This window comes from Nymphalis io, chromosome 7 (assembly GCF_905147045.1).
Source record: "Nymphalis io chromosome 7, ilAglIoxx1.1, whole genome shotgun sequence".
In the NCBI taxonomy this organism is placed as follows: domain Eukaryota; kingdom Metazoa; phylum Arthropoda; class Insecta; order Lepidoptera; family Nymphalidae; genus Nymphalis; species Nymphalis io.
Genome location: NC_065894.1, coordinates 10,814,292 through 10,830,469, shown reverse-complemented (window position 1 = coordinate 10,830,469; position 16,178 = coordinate 10,814,292). Strand labels below are relative to the sequence as shown.

The following is a 16,178-nucleotide window of genomic DNA, read 5'->3' as shown; positions in this document are numbered from 1 at the left end:
TAGTGTCCGCCATATTGTTTTGTTTTGCTTTTGAGATGGAACTGTTGCAAAGTAGGGAAACGTTTTGTAAATAAAACTATAAGTGTTTTTTACACTATAAGTATATTTATTTTATTTTTACTGATACTTCAAAAGCACTAAAAGGTACTTTAAAACTACATTTGTCATAAAGTTGGTCTACTCTGAATCATGTTTAATGAGTATATTTAAAAATAGTATTATGCTCTTATAATATCTAATCGTTTTGATATAATTTTATTAACATTTATAATAATAACTTCTTTAAATGGATTTTTATCTCAAACATTATAAAGTAAATATATGCATATAGCAAAAATCTAGCAATTATTGTGATTTATAATAAAATTTTCAGACAACAACAATGGACCAAATCCAAACGGTACCGGCGAGCTTACCCCATATTGTACAAGTGTATCCTCCGTCAGTATCTATTCACCCGTCGCTACATTCACAGGGGAAACTTTCATACCAACAAACAATAACATCTGAGTCCTTACATATACCTGTGTCTTCAAACATTCACGATATACATAATCAACATCTTATATCACAGAATCAAACTGTGATGTCGTGTCAGCAGATACATTTGCAGAACGTACAACCTTTGCAAACTCAAATGCAATCACAGGTCCTTCAAGGAGCAGATATGTCGCAGCAGTTGCAAATAACATCTCACGTGATTTTGCCGCAAGTGCCAATGTTTAAGCAACATATAATTACAAATAATCTGCAGCAACAGTATTTTGGCCAATATGAAGCATTTTTAAAAGATGCCCAATGTGTAATTGCTAAAGTCGAGCCTGAGATTCAGGTTGTTAATGAGAAGCAAATAGAGTAAGTTGAAATTTATACTATAATTTCTATATTAAATAAAAAAAATTATTAAATTTTTAATGTATATAATTTTTTTTTGACTAGTATTTATTAATTCAATTTCTTATGGCACATTTAAATGTACAAAATAAATTTTTTAAATTAATAGTTTTAAAAGAAAGTAATATAAATATTAAAAGAAAAAATAGTAGAATTAAAATGCAGGCAATGAATATTCAACATTTTAACCTTTTAAAATAACTAATTTTCCAAGTTAAAATTTTGTTTCCTTTTTTTAATTACAGTTGTAAAAATGAAAATAGCAACCAGATAGAAGTGGAAATAGTTTCTATGAAAAAACGTGCTCGCAGCCAGATACCTAATCCTAGCAAATGGGCCTGCAATGTACGTAAACTAAAGCATCAACGAGGTGAAGCTTACATAAGTAGAAGAGGAAAATTTGTACCGGAGAGACAAATACGCAATACAAAAGACTGCTTAAAATCCTGTAGATATAAATGTAACGAAAGAATAAACGACATTGATCGGCAACACATATTTAACGCATTTTATTCTTTAAATGCAAATGAAAAAAAGCATTTTTTGCTTAATACAACAGAAAGAAATTACGTGAAACATAATAAAATATTAGACAGCGATCACAAACGAAAATATTCTTTCAAATATTTCTTTTTAGTGAGAGCCGTTAGGTATACTGTTTGTAAAAATTTCTACTTGGGTACTTTAGCGATATCACAGAAACCGGTTTACAATGTACATTTAAGTAAATCTGATATGAATCTACCGAAACCTGACGGTAGAGGTTTGTCTGAAGCAAGCACTCATTCACTGCCATCGGAAATAAAGGACAGAGTTAGGAAACATATTATGTCATTTACTACAGTTGATTCGAAGCCAATTAAACAATTTTCTAGAAAGAAGCAATATTTAGAATGTAACTTAAGTATAAAACAAATGTATAATATGTATGTCACAGAATGCGATAAAGAAAACTTAGTTCCTGTTAAAGAGTCCATGTATAGGAAGATATTTAAACAAGAATTTAATATACATTTTAAGAAAGATAAGACTGGTCAGCAGCTTTGCTGTAGATGCAAGGGATCAATAAAGAAAAAATGATATATTATACAGCCTTGCTTGAATTTAAAAGCGCACATTTAATCAAATATTTCTAATATTGGGTACTACCAATTCAGAAACACAATTCTTATTTAGCCAATTGTGGTTATTACCATTGGCTATTATAATTATATAATATCATTATTTTTGACAATCTAAAAATATTAGATTTCTTAACTATTTGCTACATGCTGGATACTTGTAAGCTGCTTAAAGCAAAAGTATTTAAGTTAAAATTAGTTTATTTTAATTTGGGGCTCTTGTTCTGTAATTTTTGGATTGTGTTAGCATTGATACTTAGTTCCTAAAATTAGTTTTATTAAAAAAAATTGATACCTATCAATTGAGATAGAATGAAATAAATTAAAATGCAATATTGTTCTCTATGCACGAGTCTGAGTCTAAAGCCATACTTGGCATAGATCTCTGTTTGTGCTCTTCAGATCGGACGATACTGTTCTTATGAAAATTATTCATGCATATGAAGTTTTATTGTAATATATATACATGTATACTAAAGCGCATCTGTTCATGGTAGTAAAGCTGTAACTATTTTGATGATCCTGTTGCTTTAGTAACTAACTTATAAGTCTTGAGTCAATTCAATAATACTTCAATCTTCGTATCGAGCTAATAAAAGAGTTATTGGGTTTTTCCTGCGAATATTCAATATCAGCCCATGGTTTGAATCATATCAGTGTTAACAATCCCTAGGAAAAAATTGTAAAGCAGTTGGTCCTGCATCTGAATTTTAAGTCTGAAGGAATAGATTGTGGACTGTGGACTATAATATGATTTGCACAAGTGATACACATTGTATATCGAAAAATTGTCAACTTTTGTTGTATTAATATGATTTTGTGATAAAGCTTGAATGTTTACATTAAGTTTATAAATAGACCTAAATGAAATAAAGAAGCTTGTACAAATGATGTAAGTAGGTTTCTGTAGAATTGCAAATGCAGCTCTTTCAGTAGAAAATTAGAAATATAAGGTTATAAATGAATTGTTCAGTTTACATTTTTAATAATTAATATTTTTAATGTAATGTGAGTTCAACTTAAAAAGAAAATACTTTTAACAATTTTATTCATATGTGAAACAATTCTCAATTCAAAAAGGTAATAAAAGGCAATGAAAATTGATGGCACTTGTGCTATTGTTGTGTGAAATTGATTTGTATATTTTTTGTAATAAAACATATTGATCTACTGATTTGATACAAAACAATGAAATGACAATTTTTTGTAAATATTTTAATTGTTATATTGTCTGATATATTTTTGGATCTGGCAATATTAACGAATATTGAATGTTTATGAAACCTTTGTTTGAAAAATATTTTATTTGCATGGATTAAAAGTACACTAGTCAAAATAATTATATTTATAAGTTAAGCACAACAGTTGGCATTTCGAGTAGTAGTAGCTGATAGTAGCGTAAAGTTGACACTAAAGTTTATTTTTATAAATTTAAAATAAGTGAGAAATAAATTTTATAAACTATTTCTTTTGTTTTATTTAATGACATCAAAATATTTTTGAACTTAAGCCATTACGATTCTCATTGTATAAGAACAAATTTATTAAAAAATTGCAAACAATAACATTCTTATAACTAAAATTAATTCATAATATAATAAAATTAATTCATAATTTTATTATATTCATTGAAATTTGCAAGTGATCGTTATTAGTACTGTTTTTTTAATTTATAAGAGTTAGGCGGAATGCCTACCCGATGGTCTCACATGGTCACCCATAGACATGCACTGTAGGAAATATACCATCGATATTACTTCTTACATCGTCGACATCGCTTCCAACCTTGGAAACTGTGTTTTGTCCCATGTGCCTATAGATACACTGGCAGCGCATCATATCCCCCATGTAACAAGGGGCGCGAAATATCAAAAACTATTTCCAGGGGTACATAAGCGTTCTTTATAAATATGGCAATAAATATTTATATAACATTAACAGAAATTCTATTTATGTGAAGTGATCCGTCCGACGCTGAAAGACAATCTCGCTCTACCTTGATCAAGGGCCAGGGTCGGCGCTATACACTGGCACACAATTATAATAAGTATTGCTGTTTGGCATTAGAATATGAAATGACCGGGTGGTACCAGATGAGCTTACACGAAGCCATCATATAAGTTATTTAATTAATTATCAAACATTAAGCTAACACGGTAGACTGGACCTGGCTGAATATCCTTTTAAATAATACTAACTTAATAATTATAATTGTCAAGCTAAAGATAAAATAAAATATAGTTTTCTCAGATAAAGTTTTATTTTCAATAATTACCCATATTACAATAATCAACATGGTGACCATACTCTGTCGCGATATTTTTCATTTAAATTATTTCTTTAGGATTGAATTTATTGTTGACTGATAATTTAAAAAAGATATGACGACAATCATTTAATTAAAAATTGAATTTAAAAAAGTACGTATGTGTAAAAAGATTAATTAAAAAAAACTTTTAATTACGTCCAGAGAGCGTAGATTATTTAATTTTAACGATATTTTACATAGGACGGAGATGAACAATGCTTCGTAGCGTTGACGTTTTAAAAAAAAAAACATTTTGTAACTTAACTTAATAAGGCATTTATTATTGATATTTAACCTAAGTAAACTAAAACGGCAAAGGTTATTTTATTTAATAAATGTGACATAAGGTCGTTACACGTCAGACAATTTTCTTCATATTTTCCAAACATTTTAGTAACTGTTACACTTATTGATTTGTTAAAATTATTATCATACTGAAATACTAAGTATCTACTATTTTTTTTATTGGATTCAGTGCTTCATCATAATTAATTCCAAAAGCTAAGTATTTCTTTACGAAAATATCTCTTTGAGGTTTTTTTTTTATTAAATTGTAATAAATAAAATTATTAAATCATTTTTTTAAAATAAACAGCAAAATAGTAGAATACTGGCTAAGAGTTTTTTATTTAATTAATTTTGGCTCCTATGAGTATGCAGATCAAGTCTTCTTCTTCATCATTCTGCATTTCCCACTTGACACCGACCTTGACTTTGGGGTAAGATTTGAGAATGGGCATCGTTGATCTATAGGATACTTTCTCGCCAGACTGTAAATAAAGCGTTCTTCTAATAAATAAAGTCTAGCTATAAGAACAAATTGTTTAGCCTTAATAATACTTGTTAACTGGTTGTCGATTTTTCTTTGCACCTCGTGTAATAGAAATTCAATTCTATCATGTTACTAAAACCTAGAAAGGTGTGTTAATTGTCTATGCCTGGGCAAACCCTCCTCTCCGTTTGAGAAGTTTCTCAAGAATCTTTTCTACCTAAACGCAAATTAAGTACATGGAAAGTCAGTGGTACTTGTCCGGGTTTGTAGCCGCAATTTGCGGTTAGTATTTACATATATGTTGAAGATACTGGGCCATATCCGCTCTTATAAAGATATTATGTATATCTATGGATTCAAATGTCTACAATAAACAAACAATAATTGCCCACGAGTCGGGATGGCTCAGTAGTTTGAACGCGCGAATTTTAACCGTGGCACGTAGCATGTTGACACGTTCAAATTTCAGCAAATACCATTGAATTTTTATGTGCTTAATTTGTGTTTATAATTCATCTCGTGCTCAGCGTTACTTTACTTTATTGTTACAAACAATAATTCGTTTTAAAATAAATGGACACATAATTTAAAACAATTGCATTACATTACATTACCTTTATCGGGCAAACTAGTCCGCTATCCTTGCAAGCATCTGGTTGTGGGAGAGGAAAAGGAACCGGCAGGTTCATTATGATACCGTGGACTACGGTCTCCAGAGCTTTTGCGTCCACAGCTGTAACGATAAGTTAAACTCAGTTATATTTATATAATTTAATGGAACACGAGGGTCTTTTAATTTTATTCCAAGGTAATCAAGAATCACTATTCAACTAAAAAATGTTCCTTTATTATATAATTATAGGTACCTTATATAATAGGTATAATAATAATGTCCTCCAGACCGATTTCGGCCACGGCGGCCAATCTCAAGAGAGATTGGCCAGTTGGCCTGCGAAGTTACGCAGGAGATATTATAGTGCACAAGTGTGTGCGCAAACATAGGTGCACTCTCTATTCCTTAACTCTCATAATTCGATGGGACGGCGATCCGACACGACCGGAAAGAGTTCAGGCGCAGGACCAACGGCTTTACGTGCTTTCTGAGGCACGGGAGTGTTCACACTTCCAACTTCCAGACTCCGGGCTGCTACTGAGTATTTTCCACAGAAAAACCCAATAACTTTTTATTGGCCCGACCTGGGAATTGAACCCAGGACCTCCGGGTCTGCGGCCTTATATCAAGCCACTAGACCAACGAGGCAGTATAATAGGTATATATAGGTATTATTATATAATTTAGGTAAGGTCGGTATTCTTTAGATTATAGTTGATATAATTAGTAGGTACTTATACATTGTTGTTTTAGATTCATTTAAATAAGGCATTACCAACCTTTTGTTTTACGCCTTAATTATAATTTTAATTTTGCGTTGTAATAATAAAAGAAACTCATACCGTTTTAGATTATTTTTCTTTTTGTTCATCCTTAATGATCTTGAATGTTTGACAATTATTATTCATTCATTATAGAGCTTTATTTATTTTGTATAAAAATATGTTCTGAAACTTTTTGCCACCTATTTTATCACTTTACATATTATTTTATTTATTAAAGACCTTCAACTTTGTCTGAAGTTCAAATTTGATAGTTTTTAGGTATGTGTTTTTCTGATGCGATTTAGATAAGGTTTACTAAATAAAAAGCAGCAGTTGAACTATGGTCATTTCACAGTTCTCACATAGTAAATTTTATAGCTGTCTTTGCAGATTAAACACACTGCGCAGACCAGAAATATTTTCATTTTTACTTTTTTACCTATTATCATATTATTTATGAGTTGAATTAAAACATACGTTATTTCACAAACATACAGAAAACACTAGTAACTGTCTTTTAAAGTTGTTTGGTTCTGGGCTATGTTGACTTTTGGTGTTTAAGATTTAAATATATTAATTATGAATAAACACTCACAAGGCGTGAAGTCGATGGAGATAGAAACATTAGTGTTCCTCCTGAGAGTGCACTCCTTGGCGTCTTCAGCGCAGCCACTGATCTCAACTTTTTGAATCGTCGCTAGTTTTGAACCTGAAATTAAAATGATTTGCACCTAAGCATATATTTCCTTGGTTATATAGTCTTGTGGTAAGTACCTACGTGTAGTAAGTAAGTAAGTAACAGCCTGTAAATGTTTCACTGCTGGGCTAAGGCCTCCTCTCCCTTTTTGAGGAGAAGGTTTGGAGCTTATTCCACCACGCTGCTCCAATGCGGGTTGGTGGAATACACATGTGGCTAAATTTCGATGAAATGACACATGCAGGTTTCCTTCACCGAAAAGCAGGAGATGAATTATTAATAGAAATTAAGCACATGAAAATTCAGAGGTGCTTGCCCGGGTTCGAACCCACGTTCATCGGTTAAGATTCACGCGTTATTACCACTGGGCCATTTCGTGTAGGTACCTATTTAATATAGTACGAAAAGACGAAAAAATTAACGTGATATTCTTAACAATAGTCATCGCATTTTTTAAGGCAACAATTATTCATTCATCAGTTGAATTTGTAAAGTTGTTTGTTCCGTCTCAAATCTAAAAAGATTACACGATTAACGCGAACTTTGTAGACATACAGTATTACACAATGCAATTACTATTAGTCATTGTTACGACTAGCGGACTAATTTCAATTTTATGTTGAAGGGGATAAAGTTTTTTTTTAAATAATTAATGTACAAGGGTCATTCAATTTGTAGTTTATATTCGCAGAACGCCACGCGTGTACTTATATAGTGTACCTAAAGTTCTACAGACTTGTGCGAAGTATAAACCTGGAAACATAATCATCATCATATTCAGCCCACATTAATCCACTGCTGGACATAGGCCTCCTCACAGGCGCGCCAGTTCTCCCGGTCCTGTGCTAGTCGCATCCATTGAGAAAATAACATTGGAAACATAATAAAACATTCATTTTTAATCTAGAATAGAATGTGACGATACACCAACTTTGAAAATAATAATCTCAAATTTAATATAGTATATGATTTTCAATATAACGATGCCTATTTGAATTTCGATTGCTTATTTTAAATATATTTTATTATTAAATTTTTTTTTATATGTATAGATATGCCAGGCTCAAAGAACGCACAGGCAGGATTACGTAAGGTTTAGGGGCTGCACGCCTCCTTTCCTTTCGAAATTATTGATAAAAATCAAAACATTGATAATATTGAGAAGCAAAACGCGTCATGGGTTTTCCTCCTTGTCACTGTGTTCTTATAAGAACGATAACTCGTGAGGTAGGTGCCAGTTTTACTAATTAATAAAGATTACGATAAGATCCCTATGCTATTCCAATCGAACTTAGTCCGATTTACAACTGGTTCGCTGTCTTCGTAGAATTGGCTTCTTGTTTTTTCTTTCATTAAACGTTTTCGTTCTTAAAGCTTGACATGTATCATTTGAAGTGTTCCTATATGTGCACTGCCTAATACCAATATAAATAAAGAATAACTATTTATAAATTATATTAATTAGAGCGCTGGAATTGTTACACTTCCGTGCAACGCAAATGCAATCGGCATCATTTGCATAATCTGCCTAGAACATATGCACATAAAAACCACTATAAATAAAATTTGGTTTTGTAATTAAGCTGTTTTGTCATTAGGGTTAACTTTAGGTTTCCATCATATATCAAAGTATTTAAAGTTTTATAAACAAAGTTATATATGAAAAGTAAATGAAGGGTTCATTATAATGGCCGGAGTTAGTCTGTCCATTTAAAATTTCCTAATGATAATGAATGATAAATATTAGAGTTGTTAAACAACGAATTAATATGTAATTAGTTGTTAAATATATTTTTGACTGTTTTTCATATATTTAAAATTATTCGATCGTTTATTATTATTAAGGCATCTTGACTTATATATTTTTACCGCTTCATTTCGTTTTTGATTATACTTAGACATTGGCATTGTAAGAAATGTCAACCATCGCTTATAGCCAATGCGCCATCAACCTTGGGAACTAAAATTTTATATCCCTTGTTCCTGTAATTACACTCACTCACCCTTCAAACCGGAACACAACAATAACAAGTACTGCTGTTTTGCGGTAGAATGTCTGATGAGTGGGTGGTACCTACCCAGACGAGCTTGCACAAAGCCCTACCACCAGTATAGTCTTTTGTTGTAGATATAATTATAACATGTTGTTTCACCAAATGATAACAGTAAATTATATTCTTTATGTGTAGATAATTCGTAATCTACTCTCTAGTTAATTTCTAACTATATTGTATAAACAAAATACATTATAAATTTTTAAAGAAATGAATCAATCTTTTATATCGTATTCATTGAAATTACGTGTATCAACCCGCATTGAAATAAGCTCAAAACATTCTCCTCCTAAAAGGGGGAGGGGGCCTTAGTCCAGCAGTGGGGCATTTACAGGTTGTTACTTTTTACATGCTGCATTTTAGTTTATTTGAGACCCGAGATTTGAACAAAGGACTTCACCATCTGCAGCTTTATAGTCTGGAAAAATGAGGCAGTTATTCAGTATTATAATACGGAAAATAAGCCCGTCTTCAAAACTTGCCTGTAGCTTCCTTTTTTGGAAATCACGTCAGTCATCATGGACTCTGAAATGCTACCTATACGTAACGTCTGACTTCAGCGTAATCTGTCGATCAACGTTTCATCGCGAGACAACACCAGATCTTTACATATCTCAACAGCCAACGTCTCGATTACAACAATATTCTACGAAGTCAGCTCGCGTGTGCTATTTTTTTAATTTAGACATTTTATTTTGATGCTGAACACGACGTTTACACTGCAATGATTCGAAATTAATAGAAGGGACGCGACCCGAAGCGAATGAAAACCGCCCACGATATCAATATGCTGACATTGCGTTGTAAGCAGACCACAAGAGTACATTTCTATTGTAAGCATTGTGACGCGGTGTAAGGTGCGACGCTGATAGTGGCCGATGGCGTTTATAGAAGACTATAGGCTTATTAATGTAAATGTTACTTTATATATATAATTTAACTTACTGGTGGTAGGGTTTTTTGCAAGCCCGTCTTGGTAGGTAACACCCACTCATCAGATATTCTACCGCAAAACAGCAGTATTTGTTATTGTTGTATTCCGGTTTGAAGGCAGGCAGGCACAAGGGACATAACATCTTAGTTCCCAAGGTTGATGGCGCATTGATGTAAGCTATGGTTAACATTTCTCACAATGCCAATGTCTATGGGCGTTGGTGACCACTTACCATCAGGTGGCCCATATGCTCGTCCGCCTTCTTATACTATAAAACAGATTTACATTTTTGTAAATACATACATTTTTGTAATTCTCTTTTCATGGGTTATGTGCGTTAGCGATGCTTAAATATATAAGAAGAACGGATATTTGCAAGATATAAAATGATATTACCATACAAAGGTGTATAAACTGTCAGCAGAAGTATGGCCAAGAAAAGATTTGAATTTGCCCATAAGCCGCAGAAGCTAGTAATAAATATATTTGAAAAATTCAATTTTTTTTCTACTCCAACACCATCCCAAAAACCGAAATTTTAAACCAAAACCCCGAGAATTTCAGGCTAATAATTTAAGGATTAAAAGTACACTTACAACATTTTTCTGCGGTTGCCGTAACAGCCTGTGAATGTCCCACTGCTGGGCTAAAGGCCTCCTCTCCTCTTTTTGAGGAGAAGTTTTGGAGCTTATTCCACCACGCTGCTCCAATGCGGGTTGGTAGAATTCACATGTGGCAGAATTTCAGTGAAATAGACACATGCAGGTTTCCTCACGATGTTTTCCTTCACCGTAAAGCACGAGATGAATTATAATCACAAATTAAGCACATGAAAATTCAGTGGTGCTTGCCCGGGTTTGAACCCACGATCATCGGTTAAGATTCACGCGTTCTTACCACAGGGCCATTTCGGCTTCCTTTCTGCGGTTGCGCACTAAGAATTTGCTGTTGGCATTTCATTTGAAAATGATTGTTTAATTTAATTTTTATGTACAAAGAAAAAAAAACAAGATTGTACAAATAAATTAATCTATGATTCATCTTTTTAAAATTATTTGGTTAACTTTTTATTTTGATAGATTATATTAAACGATTCTAAAAAAATCAAAATATCGAATCTATTTGAAATTTATAAGTTTAAAAAATTTCTATGAATAATAATGGCTTATATTTACTTTCAAGTATTGTGTGCCCATATGAACATAATTTTATTGTGTAAGTATATAACAAATAAATTATATTTAAAGAGCTAAGTGCGATGCTAAGTAACCATTTCGTATTATTTCTAGCTTAAGGAAAGAAATACAGACAATTATGCGATGACACAGTCGCTTCAATTTATATTGCAGTCTTACTAATCACGAATCCGGATTTAATTGTGATGTCTTGTGATAATGAAATAAAGTTTTGTTTAAATACATTAGAGCAGAGGTTGCCTTCGTTTGTGTATATAAATCATCTCGTACATAGTGAAGTTTTGACACATGTTTATCCACCTATCTGCTTTGGAGTAGCGTGGTCGAATAAGCTCCAAACTTTGTTTCAAGAGAAAAAAAGCCATCGCAGTTGGACTATTACAGGCTTTACTACATTATTATTACTTTTTATGTTTATATTTTTGTGGCTATAAAATTATAATATTGTGTTATAAATCAAGGACGTTTTGGGTTCTTAGTTAAGACGCATATATGTATTAAGTTAATAAGGCATTATATGTATTACTCGTTACATTTGTGACACGTGTGACTCATTTCACACATACTAACGTTATTGTTATTTGAATTCGGTATAGCTAATAATTAAACACAGTATGTTTAGGGTATCAAAAATTAATTACTTTTTGGTTTTTTTTTTTCAAAAATAGACCGTAAATAATTTAAGTTATTGTTATATTACAACATCGCATCATTTCAATACAGTAAAAGTAGTTTTGACTTTTAATTATCAAAATACTATGTCTTAGTTTTATTTCGCAGTATTATTCGTATTATATAGTAAATAGTCAATACAAATACGTATTTTACGATCAACGAAGCATGCAAACAATAGCTCAGCCGATTACGACCTACTTATCATGTAAAATTTTAATTAAAACAAAAACCCAATTTACCTTCGCCCACGATCTCTTTAACAAATTACGTATATGGGACACAGGAATTACTTAATAAAGGCCTTAAGATCTTATTAATACATTTCGTAAACAAAAATGTTAAAAAAGAGGCTGTATGGTGTAACACATTTTCAAGAAAAAATAATTAAAAAAAACTGATTATATTTATCGTTTTTTGTAAATTATCTATTATTCTTAACGACCGTGACTAGAATAATTATATATGACAACGCATGAATAAATTGCCTACTCTTGTTATTATTATTCTTTCAAATACGTTACTAGAGTAATAAAAATAAACGGTGATTGGCTTAATGTTATCACAATGCGTACATTAGTTATGGTTAATTCAGTGACGATAAAAATACATTTATTTACAAAACATTTTTAAACGTAGTTCCTAACATTTACCTTATACCAATTAATTGGCTTTATAATATACAGTTTTTAATAAATCATTTCATCGTTATCAGAATAAACACGATAACTTACAGACGACCCTTGTAATATATAAATCTTATTATGTCTTTAAGGTACAACTATTTATTAAATTTATCGTATTATGATACGTAATGAAAGCATATTAATGATAAATAATGTAAATAATGTTAGAACAATAAATACATTGATAGATCTATTAACATTTAATTATTTTCGAACTAAAGTGAAAATAAAGGAAAATCTATCACCGACCGAAGAACTGTCAAGACTTTTCATAAAACCTACTGAGATATTAATATAATACATATTTTTTACTTTTAATAAATACTGAATATTATGCGTATCGTTGAATTAGATATTGCAAGACGGTTTTAACTTTTTTATAAACTTTCTTGTTTCCAATTTCGTCAGAGTTGTATACGCCATGGATATTTTACTTTTTTAAAGTTTTTTTTTAGAATACCTACTGATAATGGAAAATAATAATAGGATAAGGATATGAGTTTCTCATTAAATTAATATCACGATTATTAGTAGAGCTGTTTAAAAAATGGGAATATATACAAATTGGAATTATACTTTTGTTAATAGAAAATTCATAATAAAGCATTGATTATATTTTAATAGGCGTAATCTATGTCGGCGGGTCTATAGTTCTAGTTTCCGCGTTCCGGATATTTCGCGTATGTTTATCAGTAAAAAATAACGATAATTGTCTATTTATGTAACGTTATATCTGCACAATATTCGTATTTACATTTATAGACCAAGTTATCGTCCACACTCACCAATTTTGTTTCTAAAAACTATGTATGTATCTTAATATTTTTTTTACTTTATTCAATTTCATACCGAAGTACAGAGATCCGCAGCAAAATACCAGCCTTACATATCTATTACTATATTGAAAAAGAATTGATAATAATTAATTATTTTTGACAAAGTATAGTAGTAATGACAAAGTATATATATATGAACCCTTAAAAGTAATTAAGTATAAGCAAACAAATAATATCACAAATAAACAACCGGAGACTTAGATAAGTCCTTTGTCTTTGTTTTTCCTATTCTGGTTTGTTTTTTTATCAATGCAAGAAATGTCATGGTTAATTAATCATAAATATTATTCTATTTTTATATCACTTTGATAATAAGCATGTTGAGATGAATGCGTGTCCTTTACCTGTTTAATTGAGTGAATCATTTCCATGTTTTCTTTTATTTATTTTTATCGAGTCAAACGAAATTCGTAATTTATACAACCGATTCATTAGGCACTACGTATTTTGAATGATTATTATTTTACTTCAATGGTAAATCAATTATAAATTATCGCTATAGTTATAAGCACATACATTAATGTTTTAAATAAAAAAGTAAACCCATACCACAGTCCGTGTAAAATTTAGCTTGCGCACTGGCCAGTATTACTGCAACAGTAATTAAAAACAACATTTTGTTTTGATGTTAGTAAATTCGCGCGCTAACGTAAGTTCGACTCGCGCGTTGGCGGCAGACTGACCTAGCGGATGGACTGTGTGTCGCGTCCTTTATAATATGGTTCTTTATAACGCGCCCGCGCAGTTCAAAGAATAGATATAAATAAAATGATTAGTTTTTTTGTATATATTTATAAATTATTTAACTGGTTCAATTTCTAAACAGCAGATACAATAGTTAAACAATAACCATGAATCATACGTGATATTCAGGACAAAAATAGGGTTAATTAGCAAAACATGAAAATTATGCCGTTGTGACAAAAGTGATTTGTAATGGTATGCTATTAAAACTAGTATTCATTGATATATAATTAAAAAATAAGTATATTATGTAAGGAAGACACTATATCCAAGTCGCTTCTGCTACTTGTACTCTTTGACGCCAGCGGAAGTATATTGTAACCACGCCAACGTTTCAGGAAAATCGCAATGACACGATGCGAATAACTATTACTGATGGTTGATTTGTAAACAAATATTTTGGTTACTAACGATAAAATAATGATTCATTGTGATATGCGTATGACTTTTTGTTTGATTTTGGTTTTTTTTCCTAGATTTAAGTAGTTATCTTGTTAGAAATGTTAAAATATACTATGTCGTTATTTTTTATATATAAATCGCGTGATAATGTCTTTATAATTCCTTCTATATTATGTCGTTTGTATATTATGAGCTTAATCGGTTCAGTGGTTAGAACACGTAGATTTTTTAACTAAAGATCGCAGAATCAAATACCTGATCTTTGTTTTTATATGAGGAAAAATTTTCTTCGCGTTCACGGTGTTATAGTAATTCGCACGTTAGTCAAAACCAAAATTCTTTTGCAGCCTAATTCATTAAATCTGAAACCTTTTAAAGTAATCTAGCAGACATTGTTGGCGACCTACTTTTGGTTTTTGCTTGTTAATATGTATTTACATATTGTTGCTGAAATAATTTTGTACCCACTTTTATCCTAGACATTTTGATTCCTGGCGATTTTATCGTTCTCTTATTTTTAAGTAATTAACACAAAGATTTGATCGGCCCCATTTCAGTGAAGTATTTTTGGATCGGATTTTTTTTCTTCCGAGTTAAATTTGATAATTTATCTATTATACATGGACAAGATTATGCTATAAAGAATGAAGTGAAAATTTATTGTATTAAATTTTCTTAGAATTTTCATAAAATATTAAAATAATAGCAAGAACAGCGGTTAATTATGTCTGCATATGAATTTGTCTGCAACCTTTGATAGTGTCTGATCAAAGCGTGTCATATACAACGACTTACATTATGCTTACAGTTCATGTAGTATGTAAAAATATATCAGTCATGATAACAACATAGCCAATAAAATAGCCGAGATGGCCCAGTGGTAAGAACGCGTGAATCTTAACCGATGATCGTGGGTTCAAGCCCGGGCAAGCACCACTGACTTTTCATGTGCTTAATTTGTAATTATAATTCATTTCGTGCTTTACGGTGAAGGAAAACATCGTGAGGAAACCTGCATGTGCCTAATTTCATTGAAATTCTGCCACATGTGTATTCCACCAACCCGCACTGGAGCAGCGTGGTGGAATAAGCTCCAAACCTTCTCCTCAAAAAAAAAAAAAAAAAAGGGAGAGGAGGCCTTAGCCCAGCAGTGGGACATTTACAGGCTGTTACTGTACTGTACTGATAACAACATATTATGATATCTTTTTACAAGAAAAAAAGTTAGTAATTATAGATGTTAGGTTGAGAAAAAAAGATAGTAATTGTAGAAGGTGTCGTTCTACAACTTTTTTTCTCTTATGACGTGTGTCTTTGCTAGTTGAGCGCCAAATATTTTGCCAAACTCAAGTATAGTATAATAATTATTTGTTTTTTTTAATTACGTTTTTAGTTAAAAAATATCCGCATATATTTTTATGAAAAAAAATTAACAACTTTAGTCAAAGTACGATGAGCTGCAGAAATAATACAGTTTAATTTTAA

At 31.2% G+C, this 16,178-nt stretch overlaps 2 protein-coding genes across 3 annotated transcripts; one reads left to right on the top strand and one right to left on the bottom strand.

Annotated features, from left to right (window-relative positions):
- Nucleotides 1–5: 5 nt before the first annotated feature.
- On the top strand, nucleotides 6–3,490 carry LOC126769492 (uncharacterized). Of its 2 annotated transcripts, none has more exons than XM_050488343.1 (3): nucleotides 6–144; nucleotides 374–855; nucleotides 1,140–3,490. In XM_050488343.1, exons 2-3 carry the CDS (start codon nucleotides 383–385, stop codon nucleotides 1,972–1,974), a joined length of 1,308 nt encoding a protein of 435 aa, XP_050344300.1. In that variant the 5' UTR covers nucleotides 6–144; nucleotides 374–382; the 3' UTR covers nucleotides 1,975–3,490. The 2 variants fall into 2 exon arrangements, with proteins under 2 accessions (XP_050344300.1, XP_050344301.1); XM_050488344.1 differs by having other exon boundaries at nucleotides 13–100.
- A 763-nt stretch (nucleotides 3,491–4,253) lies between these two features.
- Nucleotides 4,254–14,270, bottom strand: LOC126769553 (ecdysteroid-regulated 16 kDa protein-like). The gene is made up of 4 exons (XM_050488420.1): nucleotides 14,097–14,270; nucleotides 7,068–7,181; nucleotides 5,710–5,828; nucleotides 4,254–5,093 (listed from the first exon to the last, which is right to left on the bottom strand). The coding sequence occupies exons 1-4, from the start codon at nucleotides 14,161–14,163 to the stop codon at nucleotides 4,953–4,955; spliced, it is 441 nt and encodes a 146-aa protein (XP_050344377.1). The 5' UTR covers nucleotides 14,164–14,270; the 3' UTR covers nucleotides 4,254–4,952.
- Between the last annotated feature and the right edge of the window lie 1,908 nt (nucleotides 14,271–16,178).

Bases quoted from the DNA above. Each gene is read 5' to 3' on its own strand.
- LOC126769553 (XM_050488420.1), bottom strand. From the start codon at position 14,163: ATGTTGTTTTTAATTACTGTTGCAGTAATACTGGCCAGTGCGCAAGCT. The intron at 7,182-14,096 runs GTATGGGTTTAC...TTTTAATTTCAG, and splicing joins TAAATTTTACACGGACTGTG to GTTCAAAACTAGCGACGATT. The intron at 5,094-5,709 runs GTAATGTAATGT...CTTTATTTACAG, and splicing joins GACTAGTTTGCCCGATAAAG to TCTGGCGAGAAAGTATCCTA.
- LOC126769492 (XM_050488343.1), top strand. From the start codon at position 383: ATGGACCAAATCCAAACGGTACCGGCGAGCTTACCCCATATTGTACAA. The intron at 856-1,139 runs GTAAGTTGAAAT...TTTTAATTACAG, and splicing joins GTTAATGAGAAGCAAATAGA to TTGTAAAAATGAAAATAGCA.